The 14,739-nt window shown below is 50.9% G+C and overlaps 1 protein-coding gene across 1 annotated transcript in view; it reads right to left on the reverse strand.

Moving 5' to 3' along the window:
- Positions 1-14,739, reverse strand: part of FNBP1 (formin binding protein 1) — a 230,759-nt gene that overhangs the window by 13,588 nt on the left and 202,432 nt on the right. Inside the window, exon 15 of the mRNA XM_048512254.1 lies at positions 3,380-3,501. Coding sequence (XP_048368211.1) covers positions 3,380-3,501 — 122 coding nt within the window. The remainder of the gene's footprint in view (positions 1-3,379; positions 3,502-14,739) is intronic.

A 14,739-nucleotide genomic window follows, 5' to 3' on the forward strand; every position in this document is an offset into this window, starting at 1 on the left:
ACACACACACACACCGGGCCCCTGGTAGCTCTACCTCTGCCTGCAAGGTTTTCAAGGCAAGCGACATTCAGAGGTGATTTGCCATTGCCTGCCTGTGTAGCAACCCTGGGCTTCCTTGGTGGCCTCTTAAGTAAGTACTCACCTTTCAGGGCTGAACCTGCCCAGCCTTTGGCGATGAGGCTAGCCGCTTAATCCAGGCGATGGAGGATATTGATCTGTGTCAGGAGACGCAGCGCTTCGAATGTGCGGAAGGCGGGGGGGGGGGGGGGAGGTATTACAGATCACGTCAAACTTTCAAGGTCAGAACCAGCCCAGGAACAGACATCCATCCAAGGTAGGCAGAACATGCATGGATTGCAAACTGCAGGGCACCCGGATTTTGCCCTAAATGTCCAAGTTGCATTAAAGGGCAGGGCCACATCACAGCAACGCACACTCGACCTTCTAACTGCAAGGGAGAATACAACAAGGAGGCGTTCTGATTTAAGGGCATTTATAGCAAGTTCCTTAGGGACAGTTTGTGTAAGGTTGTGATTTAGTCAGAGTTAGTGGTTTGGCCTTGGAGGAGATTCCTCCGGCGCGTTGGGCTGATTGCCCAGCGCAGTTGTTATCGCTTGCTTAGCCTTGCTTTCTGTCTGTATGAAACTACTGCTAGTTTGTGGGAATGAGTAATTGTTTATGTCCAGTTCTTGGCGGGAAGAGAGGCCCGTAAAAGCGGCCACCCAAGGGGTGGGGTCAGAATCTGCATTGCCTGTAGAGTCGACCATGAAAGCCAGTTAATAAAGAACTAATAAGGTTACTTTTGGACTGGACCTTGCTGATTCCTTACAGTTTGCTGCACTCAAAAGAAGCATCCAGAGCCAAGTGGAGAAAGGAGACAGACCAAGAGGGAAGGCCAGCCAAGGGGAGGCTGCAACAATGAAGCTGTAGTTTGTATTCAAGACAATTACCAAAAAAAAATCCCTCCACTTATTCTAGTAATAGCACAAATGGGAATCCTGGGGAGGAATAGAGTGCTCTTGCAATCTGACCCCATAGCCAACAGCTGGCTGAAACCAAGCAACATATTCTCCAAAGCCCAGCAAAGGTGACTTAGTCCCGTTGCTTTCCCCAATCTCGGTCAGCAGGGGGAGCTCCAGAATAAGAAATGGCCCCAGGGCTGAGAGTAAGGCATTGCAGAAGCCCAGACGTGGCCCTAACCTCACAAGACGAGGTGAAACAGGGTACAGGATTTGGAGCGACAGAAAGGGAGGCCACATAGTAAGCAGTGGAATCCCTGCTCCCAGTGTGGGGAGCCCTGGAGGCAGGGAGGGAGGTCAAAGACTGGCATAAAAGCAAGACACTGTTCTCTGCAAAGTGGATACCCCTCAGAAAGTTTTAGGATCCGTCTTGTGTGTCAAATCTGGGCAGGAAAGAGGTTGACCACTGGGCTTTTCCCCTGGCCCTAAGGGGTGACTGGCAGGACAATGGGGTTAGCTAAACTCCACCGTGTCACCCTAAAGCAGTGGTGGCGAACCTATGGCATGGGTGCCAGAGGTGGCACTCAGAGCCTTCTTTGTGGGCACGCACAAACAGAGTGCTCCCCCCCCCCACATCTAGGCTGGCCTGGGCCGCTGGGCTCAATTATTAGCATTAAACCTAACACCTAGTTTTGGGGAAGCAGTGTAGGTGGTGATGGCTGCTAACCTGGATAGCTTTAAAAGGGGCTTGGACAGATTTATGGAGGAAAAGTCGATCTATGGCTACCAATCTTGATCCTCCTTGATCTGAGATTGCAAATGCCTTAGCAGACCAGGTGCTCTGGAGGAGCAGCAGCAGCAGCAGAAGGCCATTGCTTTCACATCCTGCACGTGAGCTCCCAAAGGCACCTGGTGGGCCACTGCGAGTAGCAGAGCGCTGGACAAGATGGACTCTAGTCTGATCCAGCAGGCTAGTTCTTATGACAGGATGGCTTAAGTTACCTTTGATAGAATGATAGAATGGTCAGTCCATGGGGCTGGCTCTGAGGTAAAAGGGGACAGTGGGCTCTAAATAAAACAGTTGCTTCCTTCCAAACATGGAGATCATTTAGAAGTATAATGGTGCCAGTAAAGTTCATGAGCGTAATGGTTTCAGACAGGTCTGGTCTTTCTTTCTCTAAAGCAGTGGTTCTCAATCTTCCTAATGCTGCGACCCTTTAATACATTTCCTCATGTTGTGGTGACCCCCAACCCTAACATTTATCCATTTTACAGATGGAGAACACTGATGCAGAGAGTCTTAGGCGACCCCTGTGAAAGAGTCGTTCGACCCCCAAAGGGGTTGCGACCCACAGGTTGAGAACCACTGCTCTAAAGTTCCTCGAACAGATCTAGCCACAAAGGCTTATTTGTTCAGGCTCATAATGTCCACAGAGACCACATATTTCTTTCACACACCACAGTGCAATACCAGGGTCATCCTAAGGGGGAGGTAGTTGCAGCGCAGTCAGTTCCGGGTTTTGGTGGGTCCTTGGCAGACAGTGCCCAAGGGCCACTTTCTGCCCACCAAATGGGTCCCCCTCATGCCCTCTTTTTCACACACACCCCACCTGCGCATGCATTCTTCTCCAGCTTGCAAGCCTTCCCATCATCCATGATCCTTTCTCTGTACCACCTGTATATCCTTTCCCTGGCAGCTCTGGCTAGTGCAGGGGTAGGGAACCTTTAACACTCAAAGAGCCATTTGGACCCGTTTTCCACGGGAAAAGAAAACACTTGGAGCCGCAAATAATTTTTGACATTTAAAATATGTCTCAGAACTCCGCTCATTCTGAGAAGCACATGGATGCGCCGGCCCTGCTGCCTGCAGGGCGGGCAAGGATGAAGCCGGCGGCTCAGCCTCGCCAGCCACCGGGAAAGCGCCCGCCCCGCTCCAACGGGGCGGGCGAGAGGGGAAGCCCGTGGTGCGGCCCAGCCGACCTTGGGCAGTTGGTGCACCCGTCCTGCTGCCTGCAGGGTGGGCAAGGATGGGGCCGGCGGCTTGGCTTGTGGAGCCACAGTGCAAGGGCAGAAGAGCCGCATGCGGCTCTCGAGCCGCAGGTTCCCTACCCCTGGGCTAGTGTATGTACTGGGAGGGCTGTTGCCATGGCCCCCAAGGCGGCCACCCCCGTGTACTGTCCACTTGTCCTTCAGTGATGTTGGTCCATTTGCAGAGCTGGTACAGACAAGTGGAGGGGAGGAGAGTGTGTGGTGGTCAGCAGTCATGGATCCCACCAGATGCCCTGGACCTCGGCAGCTGCCCCCCCCTCAGGGAATGCTGCTGCCAGTCTTGAGTGAGAGAAACCCAAGCATCGCAACACAGAAAAAGACAAACAGCAGCTGAACTTGTAGAAATGGACAACACTATGCTGATACTGTACCTCTCACGATCTTGGGCACAGTTGTTGACTGTCAAGGTGTTCTGAGGTTCATACATTTCGCTCTGACGCCGAGTTTGCTCAGTCCGCGCCGGCAGCCGGCCTTCCACCTCCGCTAGCCAACCCTGAGATACAAAGAAGAGGGAAAAAAATCATACTCCTGACTTGAGCACACTTAATAATGTCAGGCTAGAGTTTACAACCAATTTGCAAAATGCATCTCATTGTAATGCACGTAAATGTTCTCTTATAGGTAATCAATCCTATTCCCCTCTACGGGGGATAATAAAAGAATATCCACCTCTGATTGGCTGAGCAGGGGTCACAGCCTACCCACCTGTCCCTCGGAGTCTACATCGTCTGAGAGAGGAGTCAGGTTTGGCTTACATATCAACCAATTGCCAAGAGGCAACCCTTGTGCTTATTACTCCATCCCTGCTGTCAATCTTGATGATTCTAGATTCCTGGGGTGCATATGCCCCCTGGAGGAAAGGATGATGCACTGCACACACCAGCACCACCAAGGCTGATTCCATACAGGGATTTCCTTGTGCGTAAAGCAGGATGCCCCGTTGTTTAGTGTTGAGTATTCATCGAATAGTTAATATCGTTTATAAAACCCCAAAAAACCAGCCCAATGCAAGGAATAGTGCAAATAAATTCGTGATAGCTATATTCTAGTCACAACTATAAATAACCTTATGTAAATATACAGGTAAGTTTTGGAAGCCAGAGAAGGTGCCAGTGAAGATCAGTGAAGTCATTCCCAATGCCAAGGGAAACTGTACGTGGCCAGTTATTCCTGAGAAAACTTGGAGCTATCTTGTCCAAAAGGGAGGTTTTGCCAGGAAATATATGCCATAATTGAAAGGATTTCGGGAATCATTATTGCAGCAAAAATGCACTGAAGAAGAGTTGCAAAAACGCTATAGAAGCGCACATGTGTTTTGCTGATTATTGTCACTGCATTTCGTTCCCATTATTCTCTGAACGCTGCGGCTTTGGACTCTTTGCCTTTATAAGCCATACGGTGAAAATAACTGGCGGTGGACACTTGGACTCCATTCCAACGCTCCCTGGCGTTAGTGTGGTGAGCTTATGGTGGCTTCACCATACAGAGACTTATGCGAATTGTCCTCACAATGAGACGTCTTGTTATTTTGTGCTGATATAGATGAACGTTCTTGCTTTATTTACCTGTATATTTACATAAGGTTATAGTTGTGACTAGAATATAGCTATCACGAATTTATTTGCACTATTCCTTGCATTGGGCTGTTATTTTTGGGTTTCGCCAAACCTGTTGCTGTTCATTGTATTATTTATGCCCAGTCGATTTTTAAAGGAGCATCCAACAATTCTAAGCACAACTGTTGGGTCTCCAGAGCTTTCCCCTTTGAGCAGGATCACTCCTTTGATCCAGCTCAAGGGAAGAGCTGCAGGGAGGCTATGGGTGGACCGTCCTCAAAATGGCAGAGCTAAGCTCGGCATCCCTCCTTAGCCCTCTGACGGGCCATTTTTCTTCACAGCTGCATGGTGACTCAGCTGGGTGAAGGTGGAGCCTACCACAATCTTTACTGTGTTCGTGCAGAGGGAGAGGGATGTGCAGACTCTGTCCCCACCTGCTCAATTCTTCTTCCACCGGTTGAGTGCCTTTTCCACCCGTAAGACCAAGAGAAGGTGTGCTGGACTCAACTGGTACAGTGCTTGATCGTACTGGGCTTCCTGTACAATATATTACCTTATAGCAGGGGCGAAGCAAGGGGAAACTGCCCCTGGGGCGCATGCGTGCCCTGCGCCCCTGCCACAGCACCACTTGTTTCTGCCCTGGAACACCCCCTCCACACCCCCGCCACAGCACATGCCTGAGGCATTGTGCCCCCCCGTCCCATTGGCACTACACCACTGCCCTATTGGGCAAACAATCACCCTATAGGGCAGTGATGGCGAACCTTTTCGAGACCGAGTGCCCAATTTGCAACCCAAAATTGTTGAGCAAACTGACAGAGCCTCCAGCTTGGGATTGGTCCTCAGCAAGGGACAACAGAACACTGATGCTCATCACACTTATACAGTTCAGTAACCAATGACTGATGTAACCATAGGTCATGTGACTATTTAAACACTTAACCAGCAATTAGAGGATTAGCCAGGCAGCTGTTACATTACAGACTCCTGACAATGCATACATAGTTAAAACATTGATTCAATAGTTATTTCTTAACTGCATTCTAATGGTTACAATCTACTGTTTTCTTTTGATTTCAAACCCTGACACTACTTCTCTATTTGAATAGGTTTTCAAAAGATATTCCGTGAAAGGTTTCCAGTTTTCTAGAAAAAGTTCAAACTATTGTCTCTTAATAATGTTGCCAACTTCTCCATTTCTGAATATTCTGTAACTTTCAGAATCCAGTTCTCTTTTGTTGGGATCTTATTATCTCTCCAGTAGTGGCGTAGGAGGTTAAGAGCTCGAGTATCTAATCTGGAGGAACCGGGTTTGATTCCCAGCTCTGCCGCCTGAGCTGTGGAGGCTTATCTGGGGATCTCAGATTAGCCTGCGCACTCCCACACACGCCAGCTGGGTGACCTTGGGCTAGTCACAGCTTCTCGGAGCTCTCTCAGCCCCACCTCTCTCAGCCCCACAGGGTGTTTGTTGTGAGGGGGGAAGGGCAAGGAGATTGTAAGCCCCTTTGAGTCTCCTACAGAAGAGAAAGGGGGGATATAAATCCAAACTCCTCCTCCTCCTCCTCCTCCTCCTCCTCCTCCTCTTCTTCTTCTTCTTCTTCTTCTTCTTCTTCTTCTTCTTCTTCTTCTTCTTCTTCTTCTTCTTCTTCTTCTTCTTCATAAAGTTCTTGCTGCAGTCATCATCAAAGTTCCTGTGTTTATGTAAATAAAGTCCTCCTCCAAAATTCCCAACAAAAAAGTCTGAGTTTTTTTAAATTGTAATCTTCAGAATCTTTTGAGATTCCTTAGCTATCATATCCCGAAAAGTCTTAGCTTCTTTACACATCCACCATATATGAAAGAAAGACCCCTCTTGCTGTTGACTATTTGTACATTTTTGCCAGGTATTTTTGGTATTAAGTACCATCTGTACATCATTTTGCACATGCAGATATTCAAACAAATTTTAAAGCAGATCACTAGTCAACTTTTTCACTTTTGTTTATGCTGATGGACAATAGCTATCCACAGCCTCGGGAGAAAGTCCCTTCCAAGACCTGTTCTCTAAGATCCTCCTGCTGAGACTGAGGCCGATTTTTCATGGTAAAAATGCCCCGTTTTTAGCATGCAGGATAGTCTGAGGCAGCTGGGAGTTCTTCATGGCTCCCGGTGCAGCAGCGTGTCTGCCACGTTGTTACCCTGGTGCCGCCCCGTGGCATTGGCTTTGCTCCACGAATTTCCCGAACCGCAAATGTTGAGGTTCTTTTGAAATGCCCCTTTGTTGCTCCAGTGGTTTCTGCTGCCGTGCAAAACTCCACAGCAGAACTGAGGCCATTTTTCCTGCCTTCCCACTTTGGCCCACCCCATCAATCAACAGGCACTGGGTGCCCATCAATCAACAGGCGCTGAGAATCGGTACCCTCCCCTCCCGCCTGCGTAAAATCCTTGGGTGTGTCAGTGAATCCCTGTTGATAAGAGACGTGACTTTCACTGCAGTGGAAAAAAACAGAGGGAGAAACCTTGGTTTTTAGACAGAAAAGCATCTGGAGAGCACGCGCTTCGGCTATGGAGAGGGAGCTTTAATTCCAGCCCTCCGGTCCCACCCTAGCCGACACTCCCCTTCGCACTTCTGGGAAGGATCAGGGAGCAGTGAGGAGTCAGAAGCAGAGCAAAAAGGGCTGCGGCAGGCACACTCCCAGGTGTGCAGCCCAGCATTCTTTTTGTTTTCTGTGCTCATGAGGCTTTGAGCTCCCAGTGCTTCGAACTGCGTGGGCTGTTTTGACTTGGCCCCTACGGAGATAATGTTTTGTTTCACGGAGATCCAGAGAGAGGTTTCCACGGACAATTTGGATCCACCACGAGGCATTTTGCCCTTGAAAGATCAGCCTGAATTCAGGACCTTTCGTGTACTAAAGGATAATATGTTGCTCTGAAAACATTTCTCCAGCCTCTCATCGAAGGGCTTGTCCCAGCGCTTGATATCTGAGGCCTCTGAAGGAAGCACGGACCCTAAAGGCTTCTGAGGGCGAAGCACGTGCTCAGCCACTGAAACACGGCTCTTCTCCCTCAGTGTCATGCACTATGGACACCTGGTCTCCCCAATGAGGTCCAAACAGGAGCAGCAGTGGCATAGGAGGTTAAGAGCTCGTGTATCTAATCTGGAAGAACCGGGTTTGATTCCCCGCTCTGCTGCCTGAGCTGTGGAGGCTTATCTGGGGAATTCAGATTGGCCTGTGCACTCCCACACACGCCAGCTGGGTGACCTTGGGCTAGTCACAGCTTCTCGGAGCTTTCTCAGCCCCACTGTAAGGAATTCCATAGACGCAGAAATAAAAGGCTTTGGGAGTAAAAGTCCATTTATTAAGACATCTTAGAAAGCTCAAGTACACGCAGTGGCAGGAATGACACTTCCCGCCAGAAGCACAGGTTATAATACCAGTCACCCCATCCCCCCTTCCTGCTTCCCCATGGGGTGCTCTGCTTTATCTCCCGCGCAAGAAAGATAAAGTCTCCGGGCCGATGCATCTGGCCCATCGCCTCGGGCTGTGTGGAATGCACCTCAAGGTTACCTCACCATCAACACCATTGAATCCTTTACACTCTGCCTCCCCTAAAGAAGACCCCTTCCCCCGGGTTTGTGCGGAACGGCGCCGTGGAAAGCAGCAATAAGGGTGGGGGCTTCAATGTTTTCGGAATAAACCCATTGATTATACCCAGAGGAATATCCCACCCAAGAAACTAAATATTGCAAGCGCTTTGCGACAGCGAGAGTCCAGGATAGCGTCAATCTCGTGAGTGTTTGTGGCCATCAATAATAGTCGGTGGGGGCCTCTCCGGGCGGTCGTACCAGGCATCGGAAGCGGGAGCCTCCTTGGAGCAAGCTGGAAATGGAAGACAGGATGGATGTTACTAAGAGAGTTAGGCAAATCTAAGCCGGGCAGTGACATCATTAATCACTTTAGTAATCTGGAAAGGTCCCACAAATCTCTTGCCAAGTTTGGAATATCTATGCACGTCTCTGAGATTTTTTTGTAGATAAATACACCCAGGAGCCCACACGCGCTAGAGGAAAATCCTTGAGCCGTGTTTATCCACAAAGTTTTTGGGAGTCCTTTGCTTTAAGCTGTAAGGCGGTCTGGACCGAATTTCCATCCCTCGGCTAGGGATGAAATCCATTGTTGAAATTCTGGGGGGTCCAAAGCAGCTGCGGGTAGTTGTGGCAACGGCGGGAAGGAGCGATCAGACACAATTTCAAAAGGGGGGGTTCTTTGTACTACTATGAACCGCATTGTTATTATAGGCGTATTCCGCGAACGGAATAAGCTCGCGACCAATTGTCTTGGTGGTAGCGTTGCAGTAGCAACGCAAATACCGCTCTTGTGGGTTCTGTTCGCTCTCTCCGGCCTCGCCGTCACTTTGAACGTGGTAGGGGGCGGCGACGGCCGGGGCGGCCCCCCAACAACCCCAAAAACGCTTTCCAGAACTTTGAGATGAATTGGGGGCCAAGCGGTCGGAGACCACCTTAACGGGGGCGGAATGGAGACGGTAAACATGTTGAATAAACAGCCGTGCCAACTTAGGAGCGGAGGGAATGGAAGCACATGGAATAAAATGGGCTTGTTTCGAGAATAAGTCCACCACCACCCATAAAACTGTGTTGCCATGACTTTCGGGCAAGTCTGTAATAAAGTCCATAGAGATGACTCCTCCCAAGGGCGGGAGGCTACCGGGAGAGGTTTTCCCTAACAGTCCATGGGGCTTTCCCCGAATGGTCTTGGCTTCTGCACAAACCGAAGCAGCCTTTAATGTATGCCTCTATCGTCTTTTACATTGCGCGCCACCAGAACTGCCGGCGGGCTAAATGCAGGGTTTTCAAAAAGCCAAAATGTCCAGCCGAATCGGCATCGTGGGCAAGCCTCAAGAACCTGCTTTATGGAGGGGGGGGGAGGCATCGCATCAATGATTCCCCCCTCCGCCAAACTCCATTCTCCAAAACGCACTTGGGAGTCTCCTTCGCCTGTTGGAGGTTTCGCAGCCCCTTCCAGTTCCTGCAGGAAAGGAGAGACGGTGACTGGGAATGGGGGGTGGAGGAGAAGCGGATTTTGAGATCGGGTGACAGCCAACCCTAACTGGGAGGGAGAAAGGACAGCGCGTGGAATGTCACGGCGGCAGCTCCACCCTCCTCCCCGGGCAGGATGCTGAGCTGCCACAACCAGTTTGTTGGCTTTCTCAGGGAAAAAATGGGCTGTAAAAGAGAAACGAGCAAAGAACTCGGCCCAACGAAGTTGTTTTGCCGACATCTTGAGGGGGGTGGAAAGAGCTGCCAGGTTTTTATGATCCGACCAAACTTGAAAGGGGTGCTTAGCCCCCTCCAGCCAGTGGCGCCAAGTGGAGAGTGCTACTTTGATGGCCGCAGTCTCTTTGTCTCCCACAGTCCAGTTGAGCTCGGCACCAGAGAACTTTCCAGACAAATAAGCACACGGAACCAGTCTACCATCTTTATTTTTCTGCAACAGGGCTGCCCCAAGTGCTTTGTCCGAGGCATCCACGTGAACGACAAACGGGAGATCTGGGTCAGGCGCTTTAGGATAGGTTCAGTGGTAAAAAGCAGATTTTAACAGTTGAAAGGCTGTTTGGATTCCTCGGTGACCAGGAAAGGGGGGCCCCGGGCTTTACGGACAGTGGATCCCACCTTTTGGTGCGTAAGAGGGGTCTGTGAGAGAGGGAGAGTCAGTTCAGCGCACTAAAGTATAAAGTCACTATAGGTACCAGCGTCTCAAGAAACACCTGGCCTTTGGCGGTTGGTGGTGGGCAGGCCATTGGAGGACTGCGTCACTCTTAGCAGGATCCATTTTTAAGCCCTCGGGCGAGATCCGGTAACCCAAATAGTCACGGAGACTGATGGAAACAGCATTTGGAGAGTTTGGCAAAGAGGGAGTTATGTCAAGCTGCGTTTCAATACCTCTCGAACCAACATTTCATGCTCTTCTATGGTTTGTGAGTAAATTAAAACGCCATCTAAGTATACAAACAACTCCTTTGTACAGTAAAATCATGGAGAACTTCGTTGATAAGGGCCATAAAAGCTCCGGGGTCCCAACTTAACCTGAAATGGCATTATTAAATATCTGCTAAACTGTCCAAACTTTGTGTTAAACGCAGTCAGGTGTTCATAACCTTTCAGCACTTCTGACTCTGTAGTAAGCTTCCTCTCAAGTCCACTTTAGTAAAGGCGTCCTTTCGTCGAAAGTGCATCTAAAAAAAGGTCTTTGATCAAAGGCAAAGGATATTTATTGGACAGGGAGACCGTGATTGAGACCTCGCCATAATCTGTGCAAAGTCAGAAGACCCATCTTTCTTTTTTTGACAAACAAAACGTAAAACGGAGTAGCGTGCATGTGTTTGGTAGCCCACCAGATGAAACCGGGCGAGCAAGGTTCTTGTCTAAGAAGGCACGGAGCTCCTTCTCCTCATTGGGACCTTCATGCGTGTAGATTCTACCCTTGCAGTTGCTCTTGGTTGTATGACAATTTTACAGTCAGTGTCTCTGTGGGGTGGGAACTGATCGCATTCCTGCTCCTGAAAAACTCTGGCTAGATCCTGATATGCAGGTGGGATGCCAATAGAATCGGGAGCAATCACTGAGGAAGCCAGAGAGGGGGATGTGTCAGGAGACGCTGGGTTTTCTTCCCAATTCATGTGTTCACCGGTGGAGGGCTCAGTGAATTCTAGGATCCTTTCTTTCCAAATGAATTTTGGTTCATGTAATAATAACCAAGGCATGCCCAAAACTATGGAGTGTCGGCCACTGGCGCCAAAATGAAACTAATTTTCTCCCAATGGTCGGCGAAAGCGGAGGAGAACTGGCCAGGTTTTAAACTGGGCCGGGTCCTTCGGTTCCGAGGGGGCCGCCCGCCATTTGGGTGAATGGTATGGGCTTAGCCAGGGGAATTCGGGTCCAGATCTAGCTCTTCTCGCCACCTGGGGTCGCGTGATTAAGCAGCGGGAGCTGTTTCGAAATCCGCCAAGGGCCGAGGCTATAATGCGAGTGTGTTTAGCGGGGTTGGCCAGGAATGCTTGAACAGTAATGGGAGCGCTGCCTTCACTCACCGCGTCAGGAGTAGGGCCCATGTCCATGGGGGCTGAAGAAAGCGGCAAACAGCTGCTTCCCCCTCCTCCGGGTCGCCTTCGGTCACCGCTTTGGAAGAGCCAGTGGGAGGCGGCTCCGACTCAAGTGGTGGTTTGGCATACGGAGTGATGCTGAGCTGGAGCTGCTGGATTTTGCTTCTTGGGACAGTTGGCTGCTACGACCCTGGCCCTCCCGCAGTAAAGAAGACAACCTGTGCTTCCACGGCCAGTTCAGAGGTGGTTTCCCGTAGGAGCGCCAAGGCTTGGATTTGCGGACACAGTAGTGGTTTTAGGGCGTGCGGCGGCCTCCTTGATCTACGAGAGTATTCCAAACGAGACGCCTACTCTGAGACCCCAACTGGGATCCAATCCGCAATGGTAATGCAGGAACCCGAATTAAAAACACCGCTTTCACGTGAAGCTTGTTGTCCACAGCATCTGAGAAGTATTCGTGATTTCATGCGCTTCAGGCTACTCAGGAGGAAGCTCCAGCAGCCGCCGCATCTAAAATTCACGGACAAATTCTGCAAACGGGCGGCTGCCTTGCTGGATGGTTTTGATGGTGCGGATAGCTTCATTCTCGCCAGCGCCTGGATCCTGAAAGCGCGCTCTTAAAGCTTGGAGGAATGCGGGCACTGTACGAGAGTCCTCATCCTGCAAATCCAAAACAGTCAATAATCCGAAGTCGGGTTGCTGCCCCATCCAGGACTGAGCCCATGTCCCTTATTTTTTTCGCTGCTCAGACCGGGTATAGATCATCATAGTCTTCCAAGTGGGCATTGAGTTGCAAGATGAAGTAGGGAAGTTTGGAAGCGGTCCCATCAAAACGGGCTGGTATCGGGGCTTATAGTATTCCCGCTCGACGGCTCTTGGTGCCTGCTGTATGCGGCTGCGCTGGGTTGAGCAGGCTAAAGTGGCAGCTGCCGTACGGGGGGAGCCGGAATCGGGGGCGCTTACGCCGCTGGCGCTTAAGTGGTGACCCAGGCACGTGGCCCCCCTGGCACCGGCATGATCAGTAATAACAGCATAGACCTGCCAACTTAGGGCTTCCCAGTCTGTTGCCTCCTTAGTTCCTCTCTCCAACGCAGCCAGATCCCTCTCCCCGCGCAGTCAATGCATCCTGGTGCGCATGCAAAGCAGCTTTTTCTCGCTCCAATTTAGCCAGTTCGTCCTGCTTAAGGGCTTCAGTGACTTCACTCTTGCGTGCGCATATCCTGAACGCTTTCGCGTTGCCGCTGTAAATCCAGTCTGGACCGTTCCAGGACTTTATCATGGACTGACCGACTCTGGGCATATTGTCGCTTGAGCTGCCTCTTTGGCACGGTCCAACTCGAGCTGGACTTCTTTGGCGCTAAGCTGTTCCCGGTCCCTCTGCAGGTTATCGCGCTCTTGTTGCAATTGTGCCCGCTCCTCCTCCCATAGCTGGCGTTCATCGTTCCAAGTCGCTTGGGCCTCTCGCAGTCGTCCCACTTCCTCATCCCAGTCCTCCCTCGATGGGAGAGGAAACCGGTCCGGCTGGGAAGGCAGGCTTTCTTCGGATCCCTTCGTCGTCTGGAAGCGAGGTATCGGAGACACCGTAGAAGTCGCTGGCACCGGGTGGCTCCCCGAGGCACCTTGGCAGGTGCGGTCGCTGGCCCGGGATTAGGGGGGTCCGGATTGGGGAAGCGGTACGGATACCCCTCCCAATTCCAGGTTTAGTCCCGGTGTCCTTTGGACGGGCCCCAGTGCTGTGCCACGGTGGTTCTTGGGAAGCTATCACCAAAATACGAGTCCAGGAATCGCTCAATGGATTCCTGGGTTGCCGCGATGAAAGGTGGTCAAGCCCGCCTCCTCCATGACAGGTTGCATCTGAGGTTTGTAATCCACATGGAAACGGGTAGAGATCCGGGGATCCACAGGCGCTCGACATCCATAGATTAGCTTCCCCAAATCCACTCATGGAAGTCCCCATGGTCGCTGCCACGTCCCGCGTTCCAACGGAGTAAAGGAAGACTCGTAAGTTGATAATGCAGGACGGGAAAGAGCCACCAGCGAGGCCCGCTTCTCCCGCTGGTTCCTCCAGATCCAGAAGGGAAAGGTCGGAGCTCTCTTTGGGGGCTACCGCATCTTCCGCAGTAAAATTCAACCTCTCCATCGCAAGACAAGAGGTCCACTGCACAGGAATATAGATGAATTAGGATTCCTGCCACAATGTAAGGAATTCCATAGACGCAGAAATAAAAGGCTTTGGGAGGAAAAGTCCATTTATTAAGACATCTTAGAAAGCTCAAGTACACGCAGTGGCAGGAATGACACGTCCCGCCAGAAGCACAGGGTAGAATACCAGTGACCCCAACCCCCTTCCTTAAGCCTCTATGGGAACAGAGGCTTCATCTCCCGCGCAAAGATAAAGTCTCCGCCGATGCATCTGGCCCATCGCCCGGGCTGTGGAATGCACTCAAGGTTACCTCACCATCAACACCATTGAATCCTTTACACCCACCCACCTCACAGGGTGTTTGTTGTGAGGGGGGAAGGGCAAGGAGATTGTAAGCCCCTTTGAGTTTCCTGCAGGAGAGAAAGGGGGGGATATAAATCCAAACTCTTCTTCTTCATATACCAACTAGTCTTCACAAAAAAGCACCTTTCCTTTCAGGAACAATCTCAGTCATCCTGTCTCCTCCCAGTGACCCAGAAACTATTTTAAATGTTCTGCCTGCTCCCAACCTGGCCCGCCTGCCGTACCAAGGGGCTCGTTTTGCTCAGCCCCCCAGCTTTCGGGCAGTTTGCTGGCAGATTCTCCTTCATCTTTTCTCCATGCAGGCTTCTGCTTGAAAATGTCTGCCGACTGATTTTTCTTCCCGCCTGGCTATAATTCCAGTCTGGAGGCTTGCAAGCACCGATGGCAGACAGATGGACTATTTTAAAAGATACTTTGGGTCCTTCACCTGTGCAGCGTGCTCAGTTTTGTGATTTGCAACAGGTCCACAGCTCCCAAACGCTCTGTGACGGACGAAGGCCCTGGGGCAGGGAGGGGACTCTGGGAACAAACCGTCAAGTGGCAGAGCTTTTCTTAGCCTTCCTTTGGC

Source organism: Sphaerodactylus townsendi, linkage group LG12 (assembly GCF_021028975.2).
Source record: "Sphaerodactylus townsendi isolate TG3544 linkage group LG12, MPM_Stown_v2.3, whole genome shotgun sequence".
NCBI lineage: Eukaryota > Metazoa > Chordata > Lepidosauria > Squamata > Sphaerodactylidae > Sphaerodactylus > Sphaerodactylus townsendi.